We start from the raw sequence: 27,334 nt of genomic DNA, 5'->3' as shown, positions 1-27,334 counted from the left end.
CACGTTCAGCGTTTTCCTGTTCCCTTTCCCACCCAGAGCCAGCATGAGACGGCCCGGGGGCTGTGGAGAGCCAGCTGCAGCCTTCCCCTTGCTCTAAGCAGGGCCCCGGTGAAAGGAGCACGATGGTTGTCCCATTGCCCCCTGGCCCATGGAAAGTGTTTCCTTTGCCTTCCCTAGGGCGGTCCCCTGAGACGCACTACACCCACTCTGGGCCTGGTGTTCCACCCACACCGGGGCAATCGAGGAATTCCACAGCCAGCACGGGCTCTGTGCTGGTTTAAGTGAGCTCGGCTCTGACCCGGACACCTGAGACCCTTCAACTACCCACTGATGACAGAACAAGGAGCAATGGTCTCAAGCTGCAGTGGGGAAGGTCTAGGTTGGATATTAGGAAACACTGTTTCATTAGGAGGGTGGTGAAGCCCTGGAATGGGTTCCCTAGGGAGGTGGTGGAATCTCCTTCCTTAGAAGTTTTTAAGGTCAGGCTTGACAAAGGCCTGGCTGGGATGATTTAGTTGGGGATTGGTCCTGCTTTGAGCAGGGGGTGGGACTAGATACCTCCTGAGGTCCCTTCCAACCCCGGGATTCTCTGATTCTATTGAGTAAAGGAGGAAACAGCTGCCCAGAAACAGTGCGGGCTTGTGGGCTGAGAGGACTAGGCTGGGAGGCAGGCGCTCAGCGTCCTAGGCCTGGCTCCATCACCCTCCCGCAAGAGTCCCTTTGGCCTACAGCCCCAAAGGGGTTGAGGGGCCAAGCTCCCAGCCCCTTTGAGGAGCTGGGCTCTCCCCTCGCATGGTCGGCGTGTCTTTGTGGAGTGTCACCGGCTAACCCGGGGCCTGGATCGTGCCTAGCACAACGTGAGGCTGCTCTTGGGTTGCACGTTTAGGTGCAGCTCTAATGCCCACGCCATGGCCAAATTCTACCCAGCAAGGCCGTAGCAGAACCAGGCCTAGAACCCAGGAGCCCTGACCCCCCCCACGTCCCCGCTCTGCTGTGCAGCTCCAGACACCCAGGCAGCCCTGTGCCTGTGACCGCCCAGCCCGCGTAGGAAGTGTCACCCTGCCAATGTATTCGGAATGACGTGCCAGAGCCAGCGCCGCGCTCCCCGCCCATCGGACGGGGCAGGAGGGGGGCTCATGGCTCTTTTCGCCATGAACCGTAGAGAACGGCAGGGCCCAAGCTAATTGCAATAACAAAATCGCTCAGTTATTGAGCCATAATTCACAGGCTCATGGCTTTGGGGACGGGCCAGGCCAGGCTTCAGACCCTGTAGTCCATCCGGGGGCAGAGGCTGGGCCTCTGGGCAGGACCGTGCATGAGGCTGAGTGAGGGCCAATTACCACTCGTTTTGTTCTTTTCTAATGAGTCCCTGGGAAGCGACTCGACTTTGGCCGCAGGCAGGTTGGGCTCAGCGAGGGAGGCTGCTACATCCCCACCTGCTGCGTGGTGCCCAGGAGTGGAGGAGGCTGCCCACGGGCACGGGGGGGCTCCTGTCCCAGAGAGCTACCAGGGGCGAGCCCTGCTAAGGACACCCAGGCAGCCCCAGAGTCAGAGTGCCCTGCCTGCGGCAGATGCTGACAGCTCTGCTGAGCTGTGGGGAGCAGGGGGGAGAGTCTTATCGGCTCCACAGAGCCCCCCATCATATTTCACCGGGACCTGCTTGGAGCCATCAGCCCAGAGCCCACCTGATTTCTGGCAGCAGCGTCTCCTTGATGATCCCAGTCACCCCCAGTAGCCAGAATGCCACAGTCACAGACTAGCAGAGCACAAGCCCACGTGACCTGAGCCCACCAGCACCTCCCCAGCCCAGCACCCAGCTCCCCCACCCTATCCTACCCCCTGAAGGCTGACCCCCCACCCCGCCTTACCCCACAGGCAAATCCTGACCCGCAAGACGGTTCACAGTCCAGACAGGGTTCCCTGGGGCTCTGCATGCAGGTGGGGGGACGGGGAGGGGAGAGAGGATGGGGGCAGGTGCATGATGAACAATTCAGTCCAACTGAGGGTGGGGGCGAGGGTGGGGGTAAAACATTTAGACGGTGGGTGGGCGGAATCTTCCAAACCATCATGGAAAACAGCCCCGGCCGGAGAAGGAAAGGCTAACGTCCTCTTGTGCAGGGCTTGAGTCTGACGAGCAAAGACCATGGATCGCAGAGCAGGAGTCCCTCGCCAGCCCCAGCAGCCGGCTTTTAGCCAATCACGGCTGGGCTCTGAGTCGGGGGATGGTGAAGGACACCCAAAGGTCCCTCCCACCAGGGATTAGGGTGAGCTACTGCTGGATAGGGGGGCATTATGCCTGGGCTTCTACTGACTTGCCCGGGTTGGTGACTTTCGGGGGGGGGGTGTGTGATGAAGTGGGACTGTTCTTAATGTTTCCTCTGAATAGTGTGGGGGGTGCCTCAGTTTCCCCTGTGCAGTTCTTAAGTATCTAGGGGGTGGGGTAAGGGTGTATGATCACTGCAGAGCCCTAGAGGGCAGGTGTGTGCAGGGGTCTGGACACAGAGAATGGCCGACATCCTGTTTCCTGGCAACTGATGGCCTGGGACCTTCCCCCCTGCAAGCTGAGAGCTAAAGGGTTGGAGAACAAAGGAATCAGGTGACCTCCTGGCCCGGGAAAGGGACAAAGCCCAGAGGAGGAGGGGCTGGAGAGAGTTTCAGTTTGGGGCTGGCTGGGACATGGAGTGAAGGGCAGACGGGGTTGTCTGGCTCACTGCCCCCCAAAATGGACCCAGCTGAGGGGTCCTGTTCTCTGCACCTACAAGCTCTGTTTTAGACCACGTTCCTGTCGTTTAATAAACCTCTGTTTTACTGGCTGGCTGAGAGTCACGTCTGACTGTGGAGTTGGGGTGCAGGACCCTCTGGCTTCCTCAGGAGCCCCGCCTGAGCGGACTCGCTGTGGGAAGCGCACGGAGGGGCAGAGGATGCTGAATGCTCCGAGGTCAGACCCAGGAAGGTGGAAGCTGTGTGTCCTGCAGACAGGCTGCTCCCAGAGAGGAGACTTCCCCAGAGTCCTGACTGGCTTCACGGGAAGCAGTTCCAGAGCATCGCCCAGGGAGTCTGTGACAGGGGGCACCAGAAAGAGGGGAGCAGTGAGACAGCCTTTGAGGGGGCATGTGTGGGGGGGTCTGCACTGAAGCCCCCTCCCCCCCTTGTTGGGGAAGGGGTCAAAGTCTCAGCCTCTATCCCATGCAGCCATGTTGCCCATATACCCAGAGGGTGCACTGGGACCTGTAACCTAATGGCCAAATGGGTGTGTGGTAGAGGATAACAGCCTACTACTGCTAATGGCTACTAGAGCTCCTCCTGTAGTGCAGAGGTTTGTTCTGCAGCACTGAAGCAGCTGGATTCAAATGATTGTAGTGGACGGGAGGTAGCTGGTGCATACAGCTCCATCTCAAAGGTGGAGGTGATGGGACCGGGCCCCACTGCTGCTCCAAAGGGGGTGGGGGGCTGGGGTGAGGGGGAAACTCTCTGGATCCATAGCCTTTGGCCTCTGCGTGGCCAAACTCATGTCTCTTTCTTTTCCCTCCAGAGCTGCACCAAACTAAAACAATACCCCCCGGAGTCACATGCTGAGACTCGCTCAGTCCATAAACCGAGGGAGGGAGGAGTGATCATCTCTGTGCTCAGTGCAAGCATGGAAAACACAAAACGCAGTGACCCCTGCACCAGGCTGAATGGCACCAACACATGAGGGCTGGAATGCAAGTGGCAGGGCCAAGCTGCATGGGGGGGAGGGGGGGCCCGAGGGGATGGGGCAGCCCCACCCCCGCATTTGGATGCAGTCTTAAGGCGGGCAGGACTTATTTGTACCCGGAGCAAGGCTAGTAAGAGTCTCTGTGAGGCTGGTGAGCCGCTGGCCACATCTGGGCCCCCTCGGCTCTCTTTGGAGCCCAGTGTTCAAAGGCCAAGGCTGGGCTGGCTCGGATTTCCACCTCCCCCACCCTGCCCCGGGCTCCCCAAAGGTTTGGAGGCAGGCAGCTGCTTTGCTGAGGCTCAGCAGCTCAGCGCTGGGAGGAAGCTCTCGGCTCTTTGCTGCAGCCATCTCACCGTGGGGGCAGGGGGAGCCTCAGCCAGCTTCCTGTCATTTCCCACCCACTTGTGAGTGCTGTGAATGCCTGCACCATGGGAGAGGGGGTCCGGCAGAGGCAGAATAAGACCGAGCCCTTGGGTCCCTGGGATCAACGCCCAGTGACCTAGATTCACAGGCCCGAAGAGACCCCTGTGATCAGAGCACAGGCCTTAGAACATTACCCACGGATTCCTGCATCCAGCCCATAGCTTGTGGTTGAGCTAGAGATCTTAGCTAAAGACCCCCAGTCTAGGGTTACTCCAAGCGAATCCCTTGGTAGGCCGTTCCCGTGGTTAATGACCCTCCCTGGGGCCACCTCAGCAGTGAGCCAGTGAGAAACACGAGGGCTGGGTGTAGCCCTCAGTTAGTGGGCAAATCCGCCCACTTCAATAGGGCAAGTGCCGACTGAAGGCCAACTCTCATCGAGTGAGGTGCCTCGGAGCCTCTGGGCCTAGGAGTCTAGCCAGTGGCCAAGAAGGGATGACTTGGGGGGGAGAGGAATTGGGAAGAAGTGCCCATTTGTGGGGCCGAGGCAGGTTAGGGGTCTGGCTGGAAAGAAAGACACAACCACCTCCTCTCTCCCCATCCCCAGCTGCTTTTAGAGCGGGCATTCCCCAGCCCTGAATGAACAGGCCCCCCGTAAGCCACACCACACCCCCTCCCCATCCTCCCAGCTCTCCAGGCCTTTGCGCCCCGGTCGGGGTTGGAGGGACTGTTACTAGCTCTGGCCGGTTGGAGGTGGGGTGCTCAGGACGGGTGCATCAGGGTTCGGAAGTGTTAGACGTACCCTTCTCAGGATAAATTTCTTCACTAAGGGTAAACCTAATACCTTTTCCACCATGGACTAGTAAAAAGGTAAACAGGAGAGAGAGAGGGAAGAGAGAGGAAGGAGAGAAAGAGAGAGAGAGACACACACACACAGAGAGACAGAGCACGTGTAAGGGAAGGCAAAGGGAAACATTGAAAAATAGGGAGGAAAAACAACAGAGAAAGAGATCAGATCTCGCAGACAGGCGCCGGCTTCAGCTAGAGAATCCAAAACAAGACGTTACAGCGACATTGTGTTAGACAGCGGGGGGGAGAGGAGGGTGTGCTGGGAGCCGGATGCCTCCAGGAGGAGGGTTTGAGCAATCTGGGGCCAGCGTCAGCTGGGGTCCCCCGCGGACAACAGAGATTTAGGGTCTGTGGAATTTGCCAGCAGTCGTGGGCATCGCACTGCCTGGGAGGGGGCTTTTTTCGCTGCATGGTTACTCCAGGATCCCCGGTGCTTTCATACAGGTTGTTACTGCCGGCTGGGGGCTAATTAGCACCAATTGGGAGGGTGGGTCTGTGGCCTCCTGTCCCACTAACAGTGGAATCCCACAATCCACCACCAGTACCGAGTCACTAGAGCCCTGTGGACGTACATGGCCCTTGCCAAGGGGGAGCGGGCAGCATTACCATCTCCCAGCACAGCCTCTTCTGCACCCCCCGCTCGGCCACCAGACGGGAGGCACAGACAGGACAAACTCCCCACTATGCCTGCCAGGGCTCCACCCGACCCCTGCAGTGCCTGGCCGGTGCCCACGCGCACACACTGGAGGGCCTGCCTGCGCCGTCCAGCACCGAAACGGGTAATTCCTTCTGCTGTCTGGAGAATCCCTGACTCGGTTTCCCCTCCCGCAGCGGTCCGGACCAGGGGGAGCTCCCTGTGCTAACCTGAAGAGGAACAGGCCTGGATGCGAGGCAGGAACCAGTGCTGGCAGCTGTGGCCTGGGGGGAGCTGCATGTGGAGGGTTAACCCCTTCCGAGCTGGGCCCTGCACACAGGGTCCATCCCCCAGTGCTCCTGGGGCACGCTGAGAATTTTATTTAAACATTTTTGGAAGTGGCCAGTGAGTTGGGGCACCCGGAGGGAGGCATCTGGAGCCTGATTTTTGGGGGTGCTGGTGGCCCGTAACGTCAAAGGGAGCTGGGGGGCTCCGTGCCTCTGACAATCAGGCACCAGGCTGAGCTTCCAAAAGCTGCGGCACCAAAACCAGTGGCCACCTTGGGAAGGCCCCCTCCTGCCCCTGCGATGCCCCGGCTGTTGGCTCCCCTGGGCCTGGAGCCCGGGAGTGCAGGACGCAGCCAGCACAGCTGCTATTCCTGGGCGTCCTGCAGGATCCCTTTGCATGCACCCCAGATTCCCCTGCTGCGTGTGCTCCATAGGTGCACGTAGCACTTATAACAGGGGCCAGGCTGCCGGCCTGGGGGCTCTCAGCCCCTTTCCCTAGCAGTGCCAGGGCCCCACCACCAATGCCCCCTGCCCACCAACTCTCCAGCACCCAGGCAGGGCAGTGGAAGGGCTGATGCCCCACTGCAGCTAGAGTCCTGTTTCACTGCTACCCGAGGAAGAGCAGGATACACCCCCAGCAGGTGCCCTCCCCACAGACCTGCCCGGCACGCCGGGTGGAGTTCGCTGGGCTGGGCCGGTGCCCCCATCCTGGATGCACCCAGGACATTAGGTGGACGTACCCAGGACACCAGTCAAACAGGTGGGCGCAGCGGCTGTGGCAGCCCTTGGCGGGGGCTGCGCAAAGGGGGCCGTGGGGTCTCTTACCCTGAGATGACTGAGTCTGCACGAAGGTTTTGATGAGCAGGTCGGTGGCCTGCGTGTACAGGGACAGGGCATAGCGCAGCGATTGCAGGTCGGGGCTCTTCTCCAGGAAGGTCTTCTTCAGCCCCACTCCTCCGGCATGGAAATATTGCTGAGGGGGAGACAGAGGAGACCAGGTGAGAAGGGAGCCATGTGGGGGTTCAGGGAATGGTGAGCATGGCTGGTCAGCTACCCGAGGAACCAGCATGGTGGGCAATCTGCTGCGGGCACAGTCCCAGGACACCCCAGCAGGGAGGTCTCTGCTTCTCGCTCGTGCCATGGTGCTGTCATGGGCGGATGGGGAATCCTGCTGCAGTTCCCTGGCTGGATGGTGCGGACACCTCTTCTGTCTCCACTCCCAGAGAAGGGGGGCTTTGACAGACTGCATGTATCCCACCCTTTAGCAGGAGGGAAAGGTGGGCAGGCAGCCGACCAGGTGCAGGGGAGACGGCACAGATTTACCTTGATGGTGTCCAGGGCCAGCTCCACCACGGCACACTGCTTGGGGGTCAGGCTCTTGGCCTCCTCGCGCACCATGTGGTCCTGAAACCAGCAAGTCACTCAGTAAGAGCCAGTGCTGTCCCACGCCAGTTCCCAGGATGGTGCACCTGCCTCCCCCCCTGCCAAGCTGGGGTGACAGGTGCCTGATGTCTCTCAATTACTATACCAGGTCCTTGTCATAGAATCATAGAATATCAGGATTGGAAGGGACCTCAAGAGGTCATCTAGTCCAATCCCCAATTTTTGCCCCAGATCCCTAAATGGCCCCCTCAAGGATTGAGCTCAACCCTGGGTTTAGCAGGCCAATAGCTCAAACCACTGAGCTACCCCTCCCCTTAATTAGCCTGGTTTCTTGCTTTATATTAACAATGTCTCTGATAAGCTAAAGAGACTTCCAGGTGCTACTGCTTATATCCCAGCATTACAATCTCTGGCTAATTGACCTCTGAGGAGGAGCAGCCTCACCCAGAGATTAAATATACCCGCGCTGTCCCATTCCTTTTACCTTCAGTTTGGACAGCTGCCCCAGCTCCTTGGCCGCATTGAAGATCATCTGGGTGCCCTGCAGTGCACAAGAAAGAGAACAAAAGGCGAAGAGGCTTGAAAGCGATTCTTCCCCACGCTAGCTGACTGCGCGCAGGGCCCACCCCCAGTCACTAGTGCTGGGAGGAGAGACTGCCTAGCAGGGGATCGCAGGGCAGTGCGGAGGAGGGACAATACTAGGGTATAGAATGGGGGGGGGGGATGTGTACGAATAGTGCCCTGTGGGTTTCCCTGAATTAATTTCACCAGATCCCCCTGCCGTGACGCACTTGAGCAACCCAGGGGCCTGGGGCTCCACCCGGCAGACGGACCAGCCGGCATGTGAAAAAATGGACTCCCCTATATTTGTGCCAAGGAAGCAGCGAGTTGGCAGCTCTCTGCCTGGCAGGGTCCCCAGGCCCCAACCCCTGCTGGATAGCCACGGAGATGTTTGTGACTCACGCAGGCTGATGTTAACGAACACCCTCGGAGCACCAGTCCAAATGATTTGCGGGGGTACGTGTGCAGCACCCCTCCTCCCGCTGGGCTTGGAGAGTGGAAGTGCTTGACTTCCCTCCACTGCACGCGGCTCCGGCTTCATGAGGGCTGCTCCCCTTCCTACTCCCACGGCAGCTGTGTGGCTCTGGGGAGGAGCTCCCAGAGGGTGCATTGGCCTAACCCCAGCCAGAGCTAAGCCATGACTGACTCTCTGATTACAAAGCAGCAGCTGCTCTCCCTTTGGCCCGTGCAGGCCCTTGTGACCTGGCCCCGATGGCTGCACTGGCCAGGAATGGCTCTGGGCAGGAGGGGTGGAGTCCTTCCCTCCCTGACCTGCAGTTTGCTGCTGGAATTTTCAAAGGGGACCTAAGAGACAAGCCCTGGGCCCCCCCCTCGCCCCCCGGATGGCTCCCCAGGGCAGAGTGGGAGCCAGGGCCACTTGCTCACCTTCCGCTCTGACTGGCCTACAAGCTGCCTTTCAGCCTCCCAGCAAGCCTGAGTCAAGATTTGACCCTTGCTCCCTCCTGCCGCAGGATCCCCACCCCGGGTCTGATTCTGACGTGCATGAGTCCAATGTTCACTCTTAACCCCCTGGGACCAACCCCTGGGGCTCAGGGTGGGGGCAGGGGAGGTCAGAGAGACAGTCTGACACCCACCTTGCTTCCCCCCTCCCCTCCGTCCCCACAGAGAACTGAGCCAGAGAGCAAAAGAAGAGAGGACGTTTTAACAGGAAAGGAGTGAGAGAGCGGGTGACACAGGGCAGAGACACACAGGAGCTGGGAGGCGACACACAGGTGACAGGTTCCAGCCTAGAGGAGGAAGGTCCAGCTTGCTGAGCTTTCAGGGACCAGCCTGGGTCCCCGGGGAGCCCTAAGGGGCACTCGGTGGCCATGTGATGCTCATGCCTCTGAGCGTCCTTCTAGCCTCCCTGACAGCAGTTCTGTTGTAGGGGTTCCCACTGCCCGGCAGCTGCTGCAGTGCCAGCTTGGAGAGGGCACCCCTTGGCCAACGTGCTGGTCGACAGGTTCACCAGAGCTGGGGCTCGTGAAAGCTGACATCCCTTGGGGAGGGGTATCTCACAGGGGAAAGGTCACCCTTCCCCCAGTGCCCCTTTCAAAGGGCTGCTCCCCTCAGCCCCTTGCGACGAAGGAAACCCGGCCCAGCCAGGCCTGGGGTGAATCAGGCTGTGGCCTGCCCGTGGCGGGGTGGGAAGGCGAAGTCACTGCCCTCGGGCCCAGCTCACCGTCTGCAGGGCCCCCCACGGAGCAGCTGAAGGAACGGCAATGCTGAACCCACCCTAGGGCCTCACAGAGCCCTTCGCTCCCACCTGTGACCGACAAACCCAGCTGCCCCTGCAATGGGCCCTGTCCCACGCCACAGTGGGGCGGACTAGGGCACAGCCGGAAAGTGGCCGCACAGTGTGTCAGAGCCAGGAATGACTCCTGACCCCCAGTCCCTTGCTCTAACCACTAGGCCTAGTCCCTCCCAGAGCCAGGCAAGAACCCAGGTGTCCTGACCCCCAGTCCCCTGCTCTAACCACTAGGCCCCACTCCCTTCTGCAGGGTTTGGATTGCTGGGCGAGCAGGGCCCAGCCCTGCCTACACACCCGGCCCCGGTCAGCAATGGTTCCATAGCCCTTGTCAGCAGAGGGGCCCCCAGGAGCCCTTCCTGTGCTGGCCTCAAAGCCCAGCCCGCGCCCCCGCATGCAGGCAGGCCAGCGAGCTGAGCCCCAGTCAGCAGCGAGATCGAGGAGACACAGTCCCTGGGGAGCACAGGGTGGGGCAGGGGGTGAGAAAACGACAGCAAGAGGCACAGAGGAGAGAGCAAAACCGAGCAGGCTTAGAATCAAAGAGTCTCCTTACATCTGTGTGACTGGGCAGCTTCACCCTGCTCTGGAGAGAGAACAGCATTGGATATAGTTATCACCGTCAGCAAACCGACCCGGCCGAGGACGGACCCGCCCCCCCGGAGCACCTCACCAGGGCCAAGCCCACCAGCCCGAGCGGGATCGGACCCCCGGGTCCGCTCCTCTGGCCAGCTAGGCGCAGAAAGAGTTGGGCCCAATTCTTTGCTGGGGTAAATTGGTGCTGTTTTTGTTGGCGCCGGCGCACACCAGCAGAGGATCTGGCCCATTGTGCTCGCTGAGCTTTGTTCCACCCCCAGAAATGGCTCCGCTGGCTGCTTGCAAACTTCAGGAAATACCTGTGATGAGTTCACCAGTTCTCATGCAGCTCCACCTGCAAGAGTGTGCTGGGAGCTCTCCCTGCCTTCCCAGGTGGCGGCTGCAGGAGGAAGTCTACCCTGATCCCCATCACAGGTATTATGGGGCTCCGTTTGCCTTCCTGGGATGAGTGGGGGGAAGCTCCTGAATGATGATACCCTTCCAGAGTCTCCAAGCCCTTTACAATGCACTAATCCACCAACCTCTCACTACTTGTAGCCTTGTTTTACTACTGGGGAAACTGAGGCACACGGCAAGGCAGTGGCTTGCTCAAAATCACATGGCAAATCAGTGGCAGAGCCCAGGAGTCCTGGCCTCCTGCTGCTTCTGTCCACAGCACAGGTGAAGGTTTCCGGACACTCCACAGAGCCAACGAAGAGCTGCGCCCATGGGCAGACGTTCTGTCACTCACTCTAGGGTGCTGGCTAGCCAGGGTTGCTGCTCTTTAGACAAAACCCATTGCAGGTGGGCAGGTTTGGAGGACCTGGATTTCTGTGCCCACCTGGAGTGGACACTTCTTGGCATCTGCTCCCGTGCACGGCGGAGTCCCACAGGACTCCTGCCTGCCTCGCCTTGACGGTACAGGCCACTTTGCAGGAGCAGCCCCTGGCTAGCCGGCGTCAGGAGCAGAAAGGCTCCCCCACACCTCAATATGGCATCAAATAGCTCCTCTGCCACACACACGCACACACACACACAATTGCCTTGCCTGCCACGCCGGCAGATCGGTCCCTGCCCGGGCGGGTGCCGCCGGGCTCTCTGGAGGTGCACCAGCCCTGGCATTCCGTAGAGGATGGGCTTTGCTGCCTTTCCCCCAAAGCACCAGGGTTCCTCATTCTCCAGTACCTGGGGCCATGGGCGGGCAGCTCTGTCCCCTCTCTAATCATAGGGGCCAGACCATTAAATCCACAGGAAGGGTAGAGCTGGGCTGTGGTACAGCCATGCAGACGCCTTGCTGCTCATTCCTGGCAAACCGTCCCCGAGAGCCTGCTAGAGCCGCGGCTGGGCCGTCCCCACTGCGGCTCATCTGACCTGCAGCAGACCTGGTTCCCGGCACGCACCTGCTCTGCTCCAGCGCCCGGCCGCCAGTCTCCCCAGGCCACGGGCAAGACACCACCTCCCCAGCCTGGACGCCACATGCATGGGTATCCCCAGCACACCCGATATACACAGACGCACCCCCCCCCCCCCCCCCGCCGCCAAACACCTACACGTGTAACTGCTCATGCACACATACATCCCCGGGCAATACAGACCCAGACAACACAACACACAACTACACCTCTGTACGACAACACACACACACAGTGCACATCCAGACGACACAACATGTGAAGCACGACACCCGGGTCCCCAGGCAATAGGCAGCCGGGTCTGTCTCTGTTCGCTGTACTGAGCAGGGCTAGCAGATTGATTTGAGGGGGGGGGGGGGGGGACGATACACGGCTAGCACAGACAGTCAAAGAAGCCAGAGGGCTAGTTACCTTCTCTGTCCCCTTGCCGTGTTTTCTCAAGAGCGTCCCCTGCAGAAACAACGTCAGAAGTCGATCAATGGTCCAGAGAGGTGTGAGTGTGCCGGGGTGTGTGTGTGTGTGTGTGTGATCATTCACTGGAGGGGAAGGATGCACTAACTGACTCCCCCCCACGCTCCCCCCATCCTCCTTCCCTTGCAGACTGGGGGACTTTGGCAGCTAGGGATGCAAAAGGGGAGGGACTGCCATAGGAGGCGGTATGGCTGCCTCTCGCAACCTTCCCGTCTTGGGCTAGTCTCGGTCCTCACCTATGACCGTGATGGTGGGGGTGTGTCTGTGTGTGTGTGTGGGAGGGGGGGCTCAGGCACCTCACTGGCAATCCGCGGGGGAAGCCTAGCACTCGTTGAATCCCAGGCAGCTTGGCAGGGTGGCTGCGCATTCTTGCCCCCAAAACCTTGGCAGGATGGGTGCGGATTGGCCTTGAAATGGGACAGGCCCCTGCCCTGGGAGCCCAGCTGGTGTCTGCCCAAAGGGGCCCTTCCCTGCAGGGCCAATACCTTGCACGTCACTTGGCCATAAGGCGGTCAGGCTCCTAACTCTGAGGGATTCACGGCACGAGGTCAGGCCCCAGGTGCCAGACTCCGCCCCGCCCCCTGCTGCTCGGGGAGGCTGACGGGTCTGCGGGCAGAGGGTGGAGTGGATCGGGAGGCACATCCCACCTGCCTGCTAGGCTTCTCCCACTGTGGACCCCTGGAGGTGAACGTGGCACTGGAGACAGCAGGGCAACAGTGCTGGGTGACGCTGCTTTTACAGTCAGCTAAAAAGGAGGAGAGGAGGCAGGGGGCACAGCTGGTAAAGGGGGGGGGGCGTGCCCATTCCCAGCAAAGGGGGGAGCTTTAGGAGTGTCCTTCGAAAGGGGTTTCACAGCATGGCTGGGATTATGCAAGACACCACAGCTGAGCTGGGGGAGCAGAGAGCCAGCAGTGGGATGAATGGGGGGTGGGTGGGCATCCAGAAAGGACAAAAATCCCCAGGCGGGATGGGGGCCTGGGAATCCACTGCTGTACAGACAGGTGGGGGAGCTGGAGAAGCCAAGCAGCAGAGGTCACATCGCTCTGCCCCGAGCGGCCTGCCCGGGAGGAGGGGACAAAAGCCGAAGGCTGCCTGCACTAGGCATTCTTCTCTCTGGAGATCCCTAGCGGAAAGCAGGCAGTGGGCCCATGGCCACGCTGTAGGTCAGGTACCGCCTGCGGGCCTCCACTCAGGCTCTTCAGTGAGCCAGCTACCCATGCTACCCATCGCATGCAAAGCTCGTCTTCCTACCCTAGCGAAGGAGAGCCCCAGAGGGACGATGGTGAGTCGCTTGGACACAAGGGCATCCCCTTTAAAGAGCTGGAGTGTCGGGGGAAGGATCAGCCCCGCACTGGCACCATCTCCTCAGCAGCTGAACGGCTAACTCCACAATTCGGGAGGAACCGCGAAAAACGCCAAGGGGTTTCCACCCGCTGGCGCTGCCTCGCCAGGGGAGCACTAGGCTCCATGTCCAGAACTGGGCCAGATCCCACACAGCAGGGACTAAACCTGAATAAGCGTCTCAAACTCCAGCGGAAACAAAAGGGGGAAGGGGGGAATGCAGCGTGGCAGGTGGCCAACAGGGCGGGCGAGAAAGCTGGATAGTCACAAACCAATAGGAAGGGAATTAAAATGCCTGACACTGAACAGAGCCTTCACTAGTAGCGTTTCTGACTCGCTAGCAAGCCCCGTACCCTCACCACCATTACATTACAGCTCCCACTTCCCCATGTGACGGGGCTGCGTGCTGAGCGAGCGGCACAGCTGAGGATGGAACCCAGGAGTCCTGGCTCCAAGTCCCCTGTTCTAAACACGTGAGGCCATTGCCTGTGAAATGGAAGAACTGACAGTGCCCTTTGAACAGGCTCCGATGACTGAAAAGCGAGGCACTGGGCCTTGTGAACAGTGCTCAAAGTACAAATGCACGTAGGGCACCTATTTAAGAGCTCTTGATTCACGCTCCGTGATCCTTCGCTCAGTAATAACCCCTAGGAGGGGCCTTACGTTTCCATTCAGACGAGCTCAGTCTCATCACCCACCTAGGGAAACCGAGGCATGGGGAGGGGCAGTGTCTCGCCCAAGGCCAAACGGACAGTCAGTGGCAGAGCGGGGAAGAGCTGCCAGGAAAGCCTGGTTCTCACTCCCACACTCTGAGCAGCAACCTAGGCCTGGGCCAGCCTGGCAGAACTAAGCAGCAGAGCCTGGTTTGCTAGCTATTGAAACACGCTGCTACTCTTTTGCCTTCCCCACACACCCTGGGCCAGGAAACACAGAGGGATTTCACACAGCCGCTCCCCACACCCCATCCCACTCCGTGCTGCTCTAAACACCAGCTGGACTGCAACCCTGCAGTGCCCGGGGCCCCCAGGTTCAAGGTCCCCCCCCAGCCCTCTCTGCATCGCCCCAGTCCCCAGATTCACCCACTTCTCCTAAAGGACAGAGACCAGAGACAGGGGTTGCTAGCTGAGAGCGCTGGGCTTAAGGAGTGTCACCAAACGGGCGTCACGCCAAGACCCAGAAGAGGACGGAAAGGGCTCTTTGTTAGGAGTTGCAGGACAGTCCCTTAAATAAAGATGGGCCATTGCTGGGCTGCTTGGGCCAGGGAGGGAACCAGCCACTAAGCCCCAATGCAGCACACAGGAAAGAAAGCCCCCGAAGCCCCGCCAAGGGGCGTGCGGGCATGAGAATGCAGGTCCCATCTTGGCCTCCAATACTAGGGCACCAGCCTGCTGCCGAGGCCGGTCTGAGGGAGCTGTCCCTAAAAGGACTCCACATCTCTTCCTTCCACCCCCTTCTCCCCCCCACATTGTCCCCCGACCGAATCCAGCCAGATTGAGTTTCCGCGGCGCTGCCTGGCCCCTGGGAGACAGGCTCGCCCTACAGATCGGGGCACAGGCGGTGGATGAGGAGCAGCTGAGCAACGGGGGGACAGAGGTGGGGTCACTCGGGGAGGGAGCAGAGCGGGGGCGGGGAGGGGGCGAGGGCAGCCACACAAGACAATAACCGGCTGAGATCGGAACTGACACACAGCAGACAGACAGACAGACAGACAGGGAGCTGCCGTACTTACAATCATCTGCCATTGTGAGGGGAGCGGAACAATTGGAGAGAACAACCGTCACATGAGTGTCACGCCCGCCTGCCTTCCTGCCTCCCCTGTCCCCCATCGCCAGCCTCACCACCACCACCACCGGGCCCACTCCCCCCATGCACCCCCAGGAATAACCCCCGGCAGACCCAGAGCTCCAGGGCGCAAGGGGCTGAGCTGGGGGGATCCCCGGTGATGGGGACTCTGGTGAGGGGGGATCCCTGGTGAAGGGGATGTTCTCAACCTCACAATAAAGGTCTATGAACAAAGGAAAACACCAAGCAATCAAACCCCCTGTGAGGCCTTTCGAATAAATCAACCCTTGCCCTGGTGTCTCCTCAACGGTGCCAAAGGCAGAACCCCCTGCTCCCCAAGGAGATAAGCCTGTGGCCATGGGCAAAATCCTTCTCTACTGCTCAGAAGCTGTAACTAGCAATGGCTGAATCACCACCTTTCATTCTGAAAATGCTCAACACTTGTCTTAAACGACCACGGTCATGCAGGGCTCACTCAGTGCTGGAGTGTAGCGCGGCAGCTGCTTAGCAGCGCACGGCAATGCTACGCAAGGTGTCGTCAGGACGTGAAGAATTTCAGATCCAAGTGAAAGTGCAATGGGGAATCACCTACGCCGAAACGCAGCAGCTTCCTGGGGTGAATCCCCATGGGCTTCCAAAATGCACCCTGAGACCCCTAAGAAGTGACCTCCAGCAGCACAGGCCTCCTTGGTCTCCCACTGGTCAACACTGACCTCCACCCACCACCACTCCCTGCACAATTCGGGGGTTGTCCTCCCGGTCCCCCAGACGCAGATGGAGCAAGCCGAGCTCTGTTTAGCTGTGACAAGAGAACGGGCTGCGGTGCCAGAGCAGACAGCCTGCTTAGTTCCAGGGCGGCTGAGCTAAATGCGGGCGAGGCTGACTCACGGCTGGGCCGCCGCGTGGCAGCGGAAAGCATCCTCTCATGCTGCGTGGAGGAGATTCCATGGCATTCTGCTGTCTGGGTTCCTGTGACTCATGGCACGGAGCTGTCAGGTCTCTGATCAAGTTTAAAGGGCCCCTCAAAATATGCCCGCCATCAGCCAGCTGGTGAGACAGCTCCCTGCACTGCAACAATGGCAGCGCGGCTGTAGGAGTGACTCAGGAGTGGCAGAGAGCAGTCAGCTGGAATGCCAGAACACTTCTCCCAGAGGGATTGGTGCATCTGTTTGCCTGGGTAGATCTCCCTGGGGAGCAGCTGTTAGCCCCCGCGACAGGCTCCCCAGGAGTGAAAATCTCCCATTGCCTGGGACACTAAAGCTAGACTAGGAAATTCCCATGCAAAAAGCTTCATTAAAGTTAAGTGGATGGGCCAGCAGCCATCTCAGAAAACCTCAGCAGCATGTTTCCATTGAAGGGGAAACCCGCCCAAATCCTGTAGAAGGCCTGGAAATTCAAAGGCAAAGCTCCGGTCAAATGGGGCAGCAGGCCCGGTCCCTCTGGAGTCTCTGGCCTCGGTTCTCAGTTGCTGCACTTGGGATCAGGAAGGAGGAGGAATTAAGGGGACTTTAAGCCATCTTTGCACTTCGGGGGGCAGTTCAGGGGCTTGTCCAGCCCCTGGGGTTCATTAGAGCAGCTCGGCGGTGTTTCCTGACACTCTGCTTCCCACGGCCCTGGAAAGCAAGGCCCGGGCTGGAGGAAAGTGTTCCCCGGTTGTGCCCCCAATCCATCCCTTGCCCCAGGGCTGTTAGCATGGCCTACTCCAGGGGCATCTCCAGGGGCTCTTTATACCTACCTTATGGGCCCTTTATGCAATACGTGGAGAACCACAGAGGCCCCCAGGAATCCCCCTGCAAATGTCCCCCTGTGACGTTATTGACAAAATCTGTAACTGTATAGATCCGATGAAGTGAGCTGCAGCTCACGAAAGCTTATGCTCAAATAAATTTGTTAGTCTCTAAGGTGCCACAAGTCCTCCTTTTCTTTTTGCGGATACAGACTAACACGGCTGCTACTCTGAAACCTGGTATAGATCACTGTTGCAACCGCTGTTATATATTTGCAGCACATATTGTACAAAGGTTGTTGTGTGAGGTGTCTATGGGAAGGTTATGATTGGCTATTATAATTATGATTTCTGTATATATGTATCATTTTGCAGTTGAAGTTATGAATATTGGCTCTATACTGTCTGTATTTCAAACTTATGCTGTGCTTCTGGGTGACACCCCAGACAAGTTGGTGTCAGCTCTGCCTAGCCTGCTGGATGGCCCATTAAGGACCGTCAGCATACAATGACCCATTGAGAGAAGGCAGATACGCCTTGTGACTCAGCCAGGTATGCCGGGACTTGCCCATGTGACTCCAAACTCCATTTTGCTGTGATTTTCCACAGTAAGAGCAAAGAGGGGTTCTTACACCTGGAAAAGACTATAAAAGACTGCTGTAGCTCCTCCATCTGGTCTTCAATCCTACTTCATACTTCTGGAGGGGCTTTGCTACAGACGGAAGCTCTACACAAAGGACTGAATGACCCATCCCAGGTGTGGACGTTCTCCAGAGACTTGATTTGAACCTGCCATTTATTCCATCACTGCTACAAGCCTGAATCAAGAACTTTGCCATTCCTGTATGTAATTGATTCCATTTAACCAATTCTAGCTCTCATCTCTATCTTTTTCCTTTTATGAATAAACCGTTAGATTTTAGATTCTAAAGGACTGGCAACAGCATGATTTGTGGCTAAGATCTGATTTGTCTATTGACCTGGGTCTGGGGCTTGGTCCTTTGGGATCGAGAGAACCGTTTTTCTTTTACTGGAGTATTGGTTTTCATAACCATCTGTCCCCATAACGAGGGGCACTGGTGGTGATACTGGGAAACTGGAGTGTCTAAGGGAATTGCTTGTGTGACTTATGATTAGCCAGTGGGGTGAGACCGAAGTCCTCTCTGTTTGGCTGGTTTGGTTTGCCTTGGTGTGCAAAGGAACCCCAACCTTGGGCTGTAACTGCCCTGCTTGAAGCAATTTGTCCTGAATTGGCACTCTCAGTTGGGTCCCACCAGAACCAGCCTCGTTACACGCCCCGTCCCCTTTCCTTCCCCACCCTCACCCTCCCGCCCAGAGACAACCCAACCCGATGTTCTCTCCCCCACGCCCTCTGCCAACCTCGCGGAGAGGCCGATGCCCAGAAGCGGCAACAGATGCTAAGAGGAGCCCCCTTTGCCCTAAGCAGCATGAGCAGCTCTTGGAGAGGAGACAAAGTCCTTCCCTTGCCAGGGAGCCATGCTCAGGACACGCCTGCCCAGTGCCTTGTGCTCAGGGGACAGATCAGGGTGCTCCCCTGCCTGGCACCCCACACTTAAGAGGAAGGGGGGCACCACGGTTCTGTTTCTGCTGCTGAAGTGGGAGGCCCGACTTCCTGACTCCATGTGCCATGGCATTCCGTGTCCTCGCTGGGCACGCTGGGCCGGGACAGAGGGGTGAGGTGGAGACACGCTTCTCCAGCCAGACCCTTATTCCCAGGCGTTGTTCGGGGGATGTAAATGCTGGGGGAGTTCCCCCCCCCCCACCAGAGTGATCTGGAAACGTCCTGGGCAGGGCAGGGGGGAGCTGAGCTCCTCATTCCCTGATTGAGCTCTGGAGCTAGAGAGCTCAAGGGCGCTCTGGATGAAGCTCCGCCCGCTAAGCGCTCGATGCCCAGGCTCACGCGGTGCCAGGGCTCCAGAGCGGATCGCCTCCAGCTGAGCTTCCGCCATGGAGAGCCCAGAGCAGGGTGCCCACGTGTCCCTCCCTCCCTGCCCACCATGTCCTGACTCCCGCCCCCGGGGGCTCACCGTCTGGTCGGTGAGTGGCGGGAGGACGATGGTCTTCTCCATGGTGTTCATCACCAGCTTCCAGAGCTCCTTCAACACACGCTTCAGCACCGTCTTCTCGCAGATCTTGGCGAAGAGAGCCAGGCTGGGAACAGAGGCGGGGAGGGAGAGGGTGGACTTGGGTTCTGGGCATGCCACCCACCCCCAATACAGACCCCCCACACACACACAGAGCCCCTACACACACACACACACACACAGCCCCTACACATCACTACACACACACACACACAATGTCCCTACAAACACACACACACACACAAAATGCTCCCCCCCGCATGCTCTCCAGGACTCTCCCATAGGACCCCCCCCCATACTCCAACAACCTCAGCCTGCGTGGGCTGGTCCTGGTGCTCCGGGCCCTGCTCCCCCCTGCCAGCTGCCGGCCACGTCTGACTCCTGTGCTCTGCACTGGCAGCTCCTTCCCTCCCTTCCCCTGAGGGCCCCCTTCCCCTGAGGGCCCACCCCAGCCACCCGAACCCCGGGCAGTGCTAGTCGTCACAGGGCTCTGTGTAACCCAGGGAGCAAAAGCAGCACCCGACACGGGCTCGGCCTTTTGCCAGGCTGAGGTCATGGGGATTAAAGGAACACGCGGCCCGCGGCTGGCTGCAGAGCACCCCACGGGGGCAGAGGGCTCACCTCGGGGCACAGGGGGGAGGTGACAGGGGCAGAGCAGGGAGGACATGCCCGGGGCAGAGAGAGGCTGTGCCCTGGGGACAGCAGGGACTGGGTGGGCACAGGGCTTGGGGTGCAGGGAGGGATCCTGTCGCTCACGAGAGCCACCGCTGGGCCCAGCAGAGCACCCCTGGGCCGGGGGAAGCCACGGAGCGCTGGACGCTGCCCACCGAGCGCCACGCCTTACCCTGCGCAGGCACCCGCTGATCACAGGGCACAGGACCTTCCCCCGCAGGGCCCCCTCCCCTGCAGTGCCCTGCCCCCCTCAGTGCCCTCCCCAGCCCCCCTCCCCCACTGTGCCCTCCTCATTCCCCCACCCCACGTGCCCTTCCCAGCCCCAGCCCCCCTGCGGAGCCCCCTGTGCCCCTCCCCGCAGTGCCCCCCAAGCTCCCTGCACTCACTTGCTGTCCAGAAGGTCCATGATGGGCTGAAGGACGTTGTCGGCGTCCTGAGCGACGCTGCTGCAGGTGCTGGCGGGGACATTCCCGGTGCCCTTCACCTGGCTCAGGATGTCGCCCATCTGCTTCACGCACTCCTCAATGTGAGGCTGGAAACTGGGCGCCACAGGGCGCAGGCAGCTCCGTGAGCAGGGCGGGGAGCCCCTCCCCATGGCCCAGGAACACCCTGCTCCACCGGTTTTGGGGAATCCGCCCTCCCCACAGCCACAGGCTCTGGGGACCCCCCAGCCCTACCAGCTCCAGGGACCCCAAGCCCTGCACACTAATTCCTGGGACCCCCCATCCCAGCACACACTGGTTACTGGGGGCCCCCCATCCCTGCACATTAGTTCCTGGGCCCCCCCATCCCTGCAGGCTCTGGGGACCCCCTCATCCCTGCCCACTCTGGTGCCCAGGACCCTCCCAGCCCTTCAGGCTCCAGGGACCCCCCACCCTGGAACACTAGTTCCTAGGAACCCCATCCCAGCACACACTGGTTACTGGGGCCCCTCCATCCCTGCACACTGGTTCCTGGGACCCCCATCCCAGCACACTGGTTCCTAGGACCCCCCCCATCCCTGCAGGCTCCCCCCAACTCCTGCAGCCCCAAACCCGACCGTGACCCTCGGGGCTCATCCCCAGAAGCACCACACAAGGAGCCTCCTTCCAAACAGGAGCAGAGCCTGACCCTGTGCTTTGCACCCGACGATTTATACCCCTCCCCCTGCCCTCTCCCCGGCAGCCCCCGGTCCCCTCCGCCCGGCGCACCTGGTGGCAAAAACTCCGCTGAGCTCATCCAGGCCGCTGTTGAGTTTCGCCTGCAGCTCCGTCAGGGTGTCACTGGCCTCGGCGTCCAGCTGCAGGGGGACGCGCCTGGTTAACAGACGCTGCCCCTCTGCGGGCAGCGCCGGACACTCGGGGGCCCGTGGTCCCCAGAATACTCCCAGAATGCCCTGAGAAGCAAGGGCCGAGTCTGTCTTGGGTGGAAGCTGGCCTGAAAGCCGGGCCACGGGTCGCTGGGTCTCTCACAGCACCGCAAGACGGCACTCCTGCCCAGGGGCCAGGGGTCAATGCAGTGCCGTGCCTTGGGGGCCAGCAGCACCCCGCTGGGGGTGGGAGATCCCACCAGACTGGGACGTACCACTGCAGAGCCTCACTATGGGGCCAGCGTCTGGAAACGTCGGGGCACACCCTGTCCAGGGGTCCAGCTGCAGGAGAGAGCGGGGCACCCCGGTACAAACCTCCTTCCCCCCCATGGCTTCAAACATCTTCTCCAGCTGGACACGGAGCTGCTGGATGTTGTTCATCAGGATACAGGGCTAGAGGGGGACCAGAGGGAGAGGCGGTTAGTGCAGGACGCTCCTCACACCCTGCTGGCTGCGATCACAGCAGTGGGGAACGCAGCAACAGCCAGACCGGCTCAGACCCAAGGCCCAGCTCGCTGGGTCCCGTCGCTGTCAGTGGCCTGGCCAGCAGGCATGGTGGGGTAGGCTGCCCCACATCTGATCTCTGGGTCTCTAGTAGTTAGAGCCTGGCTGAAGCCCTGGAGCATTCATCACCCCGCCCCCCGCCAGCCAACACTTGTGCTAGTGTTAACTATGAAACCTTGGGCCAGCGGCTGCATGCCTGAGCCGGGGGATTTCGCAGCCCAGGTGTGTGGGGACCTCCCCCATCTCTTTAGCTCACATTAGAGATGCGGGGCAGAGAGGTCACGGCTCAGCTGCCCCCACTGAGGGATCTATAGCCACATTAGTGACCTGGCTAAGTGGCCACATGCCAGAGACACTGAGCCCTCTCAGTGCTCATTGATTTCACTGGGGGTTGGGGTGCTCAGCACCTGGAGATCTTGCTGCAGGATTTAGGGGCCCAGCAGAAGGCCTCCAAACTTCGGAGCGAGAGCTGGAGAGTCAGCCGCAGAGCAGGGGGCAGATGGCGATCTCCCAATTCCCAGAGCTGGTGGGGGGGAAGGCTCGGGAATCCTGACCCGGGGTGTGAGTACACGGGTGGCAGGAGGGCAGGGGAGGTGGTCAGCGTGGGAGCGTTTTCCAGAAGAGGTTTCTCAGCCCACGTGACTCGATGTGAGGGAGGGGGGGAGGGGCTCCGACCTGAGCCAGCAGCTCCGTCTCCATTCACAGGAGCCCCCAAACTCCACATCCCCAGCTGCTCAGGCTCGCCTTGTGGCATGGGTGTGACACACACAGGAGAGGCCGGTGCTCCCCAGTCATGATAGCAAGGCACCCAGGCCTGGATTTACCGGCTCTCTGGCCCTGCATGGAAACTCCAGGGGCTTGCTGGCCGGGGGGCAGGGTCGTTGGGAGTGGGTCAGCGTCACTGTTCCACACATTCGGCTGGCTGACAGCCTGGCATTTTAGACACTGGGCCAAATCCACCCCGTGCAGAACTCTAGCGAAGCCAATGGAGTTACACCACAGGGTGAATTTGGCCTGTTGGCCCGAGTATGCAGGTGGGGTCTATCTGCCCCCTGACAGCGGTGCCTTTAAACCCCCAGAGCCTGCTCTGAGCTGGTGGCAGGTCTGCCAGTTCCATCCGAGTCCGTGGGGTGACTCCGGGTATGACTCTCCTCTCATTTACCCTAGCTTTACATCACTGAACTCAATGGACACTGGGGCAAGGACTCCTGCTTTACACCAGCTTCAGCAGGAGAAATGGGCCCTCCCATATCTAGAGACCTCTTTGCTGGATTAAAGGGAGCGTGTCTCATGAGTGAGGAACAGGGCTGCCTCGTGACGCCTTTGTACGCCAGTGCATGGGAATGAGGGTGTGACACACCTGCTTGTGTGGGGGTTGGATGGGTGTGTAAGCACGCGTCAGTGTGTCCCGTGTACCCATACAGCAGGGTGAGCTATGGAGCTGGGACCCGGGTGCGGATCTAGAGCTCCCCAGACTCTGGCGGGGTTTGGATAGGATGGGCTTTGGTTCTGCCCACGGTAGAGACAGGCTGCCACGTTCAGAACCCCATGTGCATCCAAAGTGCCCCAGGGGTTTGGATCCAGCCTGGTAGAATCACTCCTGGGAACAGGTGCCCCAGAGTCACATAAGACCCAAGAGCAGCTTGCAAATAGCAGAGACGGGGCCTTTCAAGGCAACCAAGAGAGAACAGAGAGAAGAGGAAGGGTGCAGAGGAGACTGGCGCTAATTGCTTCCGGGGGGATCTGGTGGCATCGGTGGCATGGAGACACCGCGACAGAGAGTGGCCCCGCCAATCGGAAGGCAAGAGAGCAAGGCAGGAGGAGGGGATACGTCACCACTTTCTCCTTCTCCTTGGAGCAGTACAAAGCGAAATCCTTGGAGATGATCTCGGCGTATTGCAGCAGCACGTTGCTGATGGTCTGCAGGCAGGAATGGCCAGGCCGGGCCGCGGGCGGAGCAGAGCGAGCGAGCCGGGAGAGCCGGAAGGGGCAAAGGAAGGCAAGGCAAGAGAAAAGGAAAGGAACGAGACTGTGAAATCCAGGTTTGGTCTGAAATAAAGTGCCTGAGGATTGCTTTGGGCCTACGAAGCTGCAAATTGAACTCCAGGAAACAAAAAGGCCCCCGTTGTGTGTCAGCGCTGTGCATAGGTGTGACTGTCGGGGTGGGGGGCATTTCAATGGGGATGCTGCCACCCTCCCATTCCCACTTTTGGCCCCCCACAACTTTTTGTTATGCAAGACCTGAATTAACCCCATAAAATCCCGTTCCCTGCGCCCACACTGCCCAGGAGGAGGCGCTGGAGATACGTGTGGGCAGGAGGCACTTCCCAGCGCTGCCGTTCCTCCCCAGCACCAGTGCTTCAGGTTTCCATGGCTGGCACACGGCACATGGCAGGGCCCCGGGACAGGAGCACATTCCACAGCTGTTTGTTCCTGCCGGGGAGAGGCGATGTGCTGACACGGGGCCGGCGGCGCAGGCCTCAGCTCCCTTCCATGGTGCCACCCCGTGGAAGTCAGTGGAGTGACCCTGACTTACCCATTGTGAGTCACAGGAGACTCAAGCCTGCAGTGTTTAATTAATCCAGGAGCTAGCGAGCCTGGGGTAACCGCAGGGTTTGCCTGGGTCCAGCAGCCTCAACAAAGAATCCCCGTTAGTTACAATATGGCCCGGTCCCACGCCTTCTCCACCATTGGGGCACTGCAGCCCAGGTGCACGTCCCGGTTAGCGCCATCTCTCACTCTGCAGCATGTTGCAGCCTGGACGATTGAACGGGTGCAGATGCTGCTCCAGCTGAGGTCTTGCGCTGTTTAAGCTGGGACCATTGCCATTCCGGGGTGGGGGTCACAGCAGTGTAAACACAAGGTTGGACCCAGCACGTCGCCTGGCCCCACCGGGCTCCTTACCTTGGCAAACCTCCGCATGTAGTGCCCGACGATCTGCGGGTCGGGGCACTCCAGCTTCTTGATGATCTCAAAGCTCTGGTTCAGCTGGGAGAAGACGTCCACCACGGAGCAGGAGAAGAGAGCGTGCTCAGAGGTTTGCTGGAACTGGAGCAGGAGACAGAGGGGGAGCAGAGCATAGGAAAGAACGGGTTATTTTCTGGGCTCAGAGCTAGAGCCTCGGGTCTGGGTGATATGTCACAGAGGCAGCTGCTGCACCGACTTTACGTCCTGCCTTCTTCTGAGCATCTCAAAGCATTTTGCAAAGGCAGGTGAGCATCCCATTGTATAGATGGGGAAACTGAGGCAGAGAGCGGGGCTGTGACTGGCCCAACATCACAGAGGTGTCAGGAGTGAAGTTGGAAATAGAACCCAGGGGTCCTTATTCCCAGTTCCCTGTTCAGATCAAGGCTTCTCTCTTCATAAATCCGGCTGCCAAGCTTGGCTTCCTCCGAACAGCCTGGCCCTGCATGCTCACGCTACCAGGCTTGCTGGCCATGTGCCTGCTGCTGCCTGATTCAAGATGGAGGATCAGAAATAACCCGGAGAGAGCCTCTCCTACAGCATGTCCAGCCGGCCGGTGGGACCCAGAAGTGCATTGGCAGCAAACAATGAAAAACAACCGGGGGCGAGGATTAACTGATCTCTAACCAAGCATGGCCTGGATCCAACTCCTGTTTTGGGGGATGGCCTGGGTCAGCTCTCTTGAAGTTTTCCCTCTCCAGCTGTCACTGGAGGGGGTAGGTTGGACAGGTTGGCTGGTTTCCCACCCCATGGGGCAGAGGTTCTCTGGTACCAGTGGGTGAATATGGCTGTTTCTAAGGCACCTCAGATGTGCCCCATCTCGTTCCCACGGGGAGGTGGAGCGCTAGGTACAGATCTCGGGGCTGTATGCAAAACCCTCACAGGGCTGTCCTGACAGATGGCTACAATTGGAGGGCTGGACGCTCTGCTCACTCACTCCGAGGGAAACCCCAGTGTGCTACACCCGCGGGAGGGGAGAACTGGCTCCTAGAATGAAGACTCAGCACCTGGGCTAGACTTGAGCCCACCCCCACGTGGCAGACTTCCGTCCAGGTCACTTTTTGGCTCTATACCATACCCCGTCCTTCTTGTCCCGCTCCAGCGCTCCATGCAGGAAATCCCGGGACACCTCCTCATTTTCATCCAGCCACTGGATAACGAAAGGCTCAAACCAGCTGGAAGAGAAAGAGACGGAGAGATGGGGCAGCTGGAGAGGGTCTCACGTCCCCGCTGTTTGGAATAACGCTCCAACAAGCTCACAAGAGAGAAGGGAAATAGGTCGGTTTGATGCGCTATGCAGTCCCTGGGCAGGCTGCCCTCCACATCTGGCCCGCATAGACCACACGGCAGAGGGGAGAAGAGGGATTCCCAGCCAGCGTCTGCCCTCTGTTATCCAGGGGTGGATCTGGCATTTACTCCACTGGCTTCCAATCCATCGGGCTGGCTTCTCCTCTTCCACCCATGATCCCACTGAGCCCAGGTCTGCACTCCCCGGGATAACGCGGGGCAGCTGCACTGCAGGCCAGTGGGACTGTGCTCACGAGAGCAGAAGGACAATTGCGCTCAGTGGCGTCTCTGGGAGCTGCTCCCAATTTACACCGGGGACAATGAGAGGAGAATCCGACCCGTGTCCCATCACCCTGATCTCAGAGCAGGAGGGACCATTCTCTCAGTCTCCGGGGTGCTCAGCATCCCCAAGGGAAGCTGCAGGGGTTCAGCACCTCTGACAATCCGGCCTCCCGCATTCGAACCTGGACCTGCTCACCCCGCTCTGTCCACAGACCCCTGCCTGGGCCTGAGCTGGTGGAAGGAGCTGCCTGGTACTCCTTGCACGGGGTCCAAATCAGAAATCAGAATCCATCTCCTGAAGCACACGTGGCGCCTGGCCTCGGTCCCTTCCCAGAGCGCACTGAGACACGCCTCGGCTCTGTTACGGAGGGGGAGCCCCAGCTCCCTTGGGAGGCAGCTTCTGGGGCCAGGCGCTCCCCTACCCCAGCGGAACAGGCACCAGGGCTTGGAAGACACTTTTCACCCCTGTCCGCAAGCCCCGTCAGTGGAAACAGACAGAAGCCGGGCTGGCCACTCAGTGCCATGGTCGCCTAGGGAAGGACAAGTCCTGGCCCCGGTGAACTGAGCGGGCACCTTGTCCCACAGGGATGTGTGGAGTTTCGTCTGTCTCCCAGGCCCCTGGAGCACTAACGAACCTACGTGCTGAGGGCTTCAAGCCTTTAGCTGCTGGAGTGAAATACTAGCTTCGCACTGACCCACTGGTAAATCAACTGAAGCATGACAGCTCCCTGACTGTCCCCCCGAGCACCCTCCGGCGGAGCCTTATTAAGTGGATAACTAAGAGAGCCTCGTTCAGAGCCCAGCCGAGACTGGGTGCCAGAGGGGAAGATCCCAGAGGAGGTGGGTGTTGGTTTTCTGTCTCGGCTCGCAGCGCCCCTCCCGTCTGAGCTGTAGATCTGAAACCCACCAGAGCAGGCAGGAGAATCGATGCTGCAGCTGGATTTAATTACTGATCCAGAGCGACTGATCCCTCGGGCCCCTGCATTTCCCGCTGACGGGAGGGAGCCTGCTGGGTAACACCCGGAGCAGAGTCGGAAAGGCTGAAAGAGCTCCGGGAACACGCGGCAGCAGCCCAGAAACCGGCCTGCTTTGGACCTGCCAGGCACAAGGCGATGCCAGACGAGTGTCTGGGGGGCCAGCCCTTCCCACCGCACCTGTGATCCATGGAGTGCAGGCATGTCGCCTCGAGCGGGACACTCCAGCTCCAGCTCCGAGCGCAGCCGGGCCCTTAGTGGGGAGGAAGGGAAGGGGAGGGAGCAAATGGAGGGGTGAGGAACAGGAGGGAGGAGGAGGAGGTCGGTATGACAGAGGCAAAGGGTGGTAAGATCCTGTTCCTCCTCCCTCCTTCC

At 59.7% G+C, this 27,334-nt stretch overlaps 1 protein-coding gene across 22 annotated transcripts in view; it reads right to left on the bottom strand.

The window, feature by feature from the left end:
- Nucleotides 1–27,334, bottom strand: part of UNC13A (unc-13 homolog A) — a 114,847-nt gene that overhangs the window by 2,600 nt on the left and 84,913 nt on the right. For 7 of the 22 annotated variants that reach the window (XM_043535929.1, XM_037885918.2, XM_043535927.1 and 4 more), the window contains 14 exons: nt 25,495–25,591; nt 24,357–24,500; nt 23,289–23,372; nt 21,264–21,341; nt 20,791–20,879; nt 19,987–20,139; nt 18,872–18,995; nt 15,045–15,050; nt 11,915–11,953; nt 10,072–10,101; nt 7,695–7,751; nt 7,151–7,231; nt 6,653–6,800; nt 4,860–4,916 (listed from right to left, as the gene is read on the bottom strand). In XM_043535929.1, the coding sequence (XP_043391864.1) occupies nt 4,860–4,916; nt 6,653–6,800; nt 7,151–7,231; nt 7,695–7,751; nt 10,072–10,101; nt 11,915–11,953; nt 15,045–15,050; nt 18,872–18,995; nt 19,987–20,139; nt 20,791–20,879; nt 21,264–21,341; nt 23,289–23,372; nt 24,357–24,500; nt 25,495–25,591 (1,187 nt within the window). The remainder of the gene's footprint in view (nt 1–4,859; nt 4,917–6,652; nt 6,801–7,150; nt 7,232–7,694; nt 7,752–10,071; nt 10,102–11,914; nt 11,954–15,044; nt 15,051–18,871; nt 18,996–19,986; nt 20,140–20,790; nt 20,880–21,263; nt 21,342–23,288; nt 23,373–24,356; nt 24,501–25,494; nt 25,592–27,334) is intronic. The other 15 variants (XM_043535939.1, XM_043535937.1, XM_043535938.1 and 12 more) reach the window with 7 other exon arrangements.

The sequence above is a fragment of the Chelonia mydas genome, chromosome 25 (genome assembly GCF_015237465.2).
Source record: "Chelonia mydas isolate rCheMyd1 chromosome 25, rCheMyd1.pri.v2, whole genome shotgun sequence".
NCBI lineage: Eukaryota > Metazoa > Chordata > Testudines > Cheloniidae > Chelonia > Chelonia mydas.
Note: the sequence above shows the minus strand (reverse complement) of the source record. Positions and strands in the feature narration are given on the sequence as shown.